The sequence below is a fragment of the Corvus brachyrhynchos genome, unplaced genomic scaffold (genome assembly GCF_000691975.1).
Source record: "Corvus brachyrhynchos isolate BGI_N302 unplaced genomic scaffold, ASM69197v1 scaffold115, whole genome shotgun sequence".
Classification (NCBI taxonomy): domain Eukaryota; kingdom Metazoa; phylum Chordata; class Aves; order Passeriformes; family Corvidae; genus Corvus; species Corvus brachyrhynchos.
Window position 1 is genome coordinate 10,320,823 of NW_008239553.1, and position 3,301 is coordinate 10,324,123.

The 3,301-nt window shown below is 40.8% G+C and overlaps 1 protein-coding gene across 2 annotated transcripts in view; it reads left to right on the plus strand.

The window, feature by feature from the left end:
* The first annotated feature begins 16 nt into the window (after positions 1 to 16).
* The window catches only part of ZFYVE1 (zinc finger FYVE-type containing 1), a 27,081-nt gene continuing 23,796 nt past the window's right edge, over positions 17 to 3,301 (plus strand). The window contains exons 1-2 of one of the 2 annotated variants that reach the window (XM_017741967.1): positions 17 to 561; positions 698 to 1,234. In XM_017741967.1, the coding sequence (XP_017597456.1) occupies positions 737 to 1,234 (498 nt within the window). In that variant the 5' untranslated portion in view covers positions 17 to 561; positions 698 to 736. The remainder of the gene's footprint in view (positions 562 to 697; positions 1,235 to 3,301) is intronic. The other variant, XM_017741966.1, reaches the window with a different exon arrangement.

Here is a 3,301-nt window from a genome sequence, read left to right on the forward strand (position 1 = left end):
GCTGCCCTCAGCGGGCGCTGGTCTTGGGGCTCTGCTCTGGCAACTTGGGGTGCAGAGGGAGAGGGAAAAAATCCGTCGTCTGTCAGCCTGACCGCGGTAGCGATCGTCTTCCAGTGTTATTAGAAGGAGCGTACAAAGAGAGCGGATTTTTGTTTATCTGGCGAAGCACATCAGGAAATTCCCAGCAAATAAATATTGTGAACTCTCTGAAGGAGGAGCTTAGCTGTGGAGTGAAAGCAGAGAATTTTCTAGTCTTGACACGGTCCTTTTGTGTGTGTGTGTGTACATGTATATGCACTTGTGCGTTTCTGATGCCTTTTTTGTCTCTGTGTCACCAGCTGTCTCCGTTCTCATCTTCAGGGAAATACTTGCTGTATCTGCTGAAGTACAGCAGGCTGGGTTTTTTTTCTCATCACTGAAAGTACATTAAACAGCTAAAGAGAGAAAGAATGTATACCAGCATTTGGGTATAATAGTACATGAAACCAGCCACGTTGTCTAAGTTTATTTTGGAGAAAGAAAACTTCATTAGCACTTAACAGCACTCTTCTTGTGAGGCAGGTCAGTGTATGAATCTTACAGAAACATATATTAATTATTTTAAATCAAGTACAGACAGCATTCCTCTTGTGTTTCTTTCTGTTGTGAAAATACTAAATTTACAACTGACTTCTATACATTTCATTGTTTGAAACAGAAACAGGAAGGAAAAACATTGCTTTAAAGAAATCTGAAGATGAGTGCCCATACGCAAACTGTGGAGAAAGGACAGAACACAACACTCCTGTGCCAGGAAAGCTATGTTTGCAGTGGGACAGATGAAGCAATCTTTGAGTGTGATGAGTGCAGAAGCCTACAGTGCCAGCGTTGTGAAGAAGAGCTGCATCAGCCAGAAAGGTTGCGGAATCATGAACGGACCCGTATAAGACCCGGCCACGTCCCGTACTGTGACTCCTGCAAAGGTGCCAATGGGAACATAATGCATGCCAGTATGACGGGCTCAAGGCAGATAGCAGCAGTGAGGTGCCAGGTGTGCAAAATCAACCTCTGTGTGGAGTGTCAGAAGAGAACACATGCTGGGGGGAACAGAAGGAAGCACCCCGTCACTGTGTACCATGCTGGCAAAGCCCAAGAACAGGAAGAGGAGGAGGGGATGGATGAGGAGACCAAGAGAAGGAAGATGACAGAGAAGGTTGTGAGTTTCCTCTTGGTCGATGAAACTGAGGAGATTCAGGTAAGAACTGTTGTGGTTTGTTGTGAGCCAGCAGGGTTCCTGAACAAAATTGAATACATTGTATTGCAGTAGGTATCCTGCAAATGGGAGTGCTGGCAGACAGTTTCCTGCTGTATGACTAGGAGAGGGTATTTGACTGTACCAAATAGTGCTAATGCAAGACTACAGCCCATTGCTACCATTTAGCATCAGTAAATCCATCTGGTTTTTAGGAGTAGGACAAAATAGAAATAAGTGTCCAAAGTGTTCCATCCAAGTCCTGCAGACACCATGGTTAAGCTATATTGCTTGTCACAAATATTTTTAGATGTTAGCCTTTTGGTGAAAGAGGGGGAATTGCCACTGGGGTAGGCCTGCTGATAAAAATGATAGGAACTAGTTGACAAGAATAGCCTCTCAGGAGGCCCTATTTTAGAAAGTCTAGCATTCAAGATATGCAGTTATAGAACTCTTCTGTTGGCCCTTACATTTGGTAAGCACTGTACAAGGCAAAATGTGTGAAAGCCACATAGCATATTAATTACACAACTAAAAATTGAACTTTGTTTTTTGACTTCCAGTTTGCATCCTTGCTGTTAAACCTTGTTCGGGAGACTGAAAGAAAATTTGTAGTCACCTTGAGACTCAGTATCTGGTTGCTCTAATTTATCATACTCATGCTACCATCATTAAAAATAATTGTGGTGATATTTTTGTTTTTGATAGTTATTTGTATCCATGATAGTAACAGTCAATGTGCCTGTCATGCATCACAAGAAAATGTGACTTAAGTATCTCTTATCTATTCTATACTATAGAAGTGTGTGTACATACGTATATGTGTATGTACACAGTAATTAAACTGTAATATAGGATAGTCTCAAAATGCTTGGGTCATATTTTTGTCAATTCAGGTGTACTGATTGCTAAAGTCTCATGGCTTTTGAAGGAGAAAGGGAGGAAAGGATTACAGTCCTTATGGTGCACTGACATAGAGAGCACACTATGCAGGACAGCAGTGACTGTAAACTGAGTGCTTGAGTTTCAGGTGTTGTAGCAGTCCTAAGGTTGTATGCCTTCAAGCTCTAAGCACACACTCATTTCCTTGTAGTGTGTGACAGATGCAACTATTACTTTAAGATACAGACTTCTCAATAATCCTTTAGCTACTAGAGCAGGCTCTGAAATGCCTTGGAATAGGGCTGTCCTGGAAAGCTGCTCACGAACTGTGTCTGTGTGTGGTTGTACTAGTTTAAGTTATATTTATACTCATGAATCTGTAAGCCTTATTGAGGTAGACCTTTGGCTGCCTCCTGCAAGCCAAGTGCATTTGCTATTTAAATGTCATGGGCCATAAAGCCAACTTCCTTACTGAGGCAGCAGTGGTCCTTTATCAGATCATAACAAATTGGTCAGAACAGGGTTGGGTTGAAAAAGCTCTCCAAAAATGATCTTATTTCACTATCAAGATGTTGAATCAGAGTTCTTCCATCTGGAGTGGTATTCTCTCTCTCACAGCTGAATATATATGTGACATCTCACAGCCAGTGTCAAAGCAGTCTGAGAGATTTCAATTAAATTATTTTCTGGCAGCTGGAATTTAAAGAGTGCTTGCTATTATAGTGATAATTCTGCTAGTGGACATGAGGACCTTTATTTCGAAAGGCCTGTTAGATGCCACAGAAGATGTCTTCAGAGCTAAGTAGTCATCTTTTGCTCTTGTTAATACTGAGGAGCCTATTTTGCTATAGGAAAGTGATCATCAGCTTTTTATTTTGTGCTTTTCATTGCTTGAGGAGTAATCATTAGAATATTCTTTATTTAAACCAGCTTTTTGTCCAAAAATGCCAAAAACTTGAAATATGGAGGTGCAGAGTTTGAGGGTGTGTGGCTTTTTAAGCTTGAGCAGACAGGATAAGAATTTAACGGACTTACCTAGTTCAGCTATCTTTAACTGTTTAATGACCTTTGGAACTTGAAAATTGTTGCATTAGTTGGGAAATAAGAGGAAACTGCTGATTTCCTATCAATGGTAGATTCTGCCATAGCAATGTTAAAAGCTATAAAATTACAAATTTTAAAAGCTAC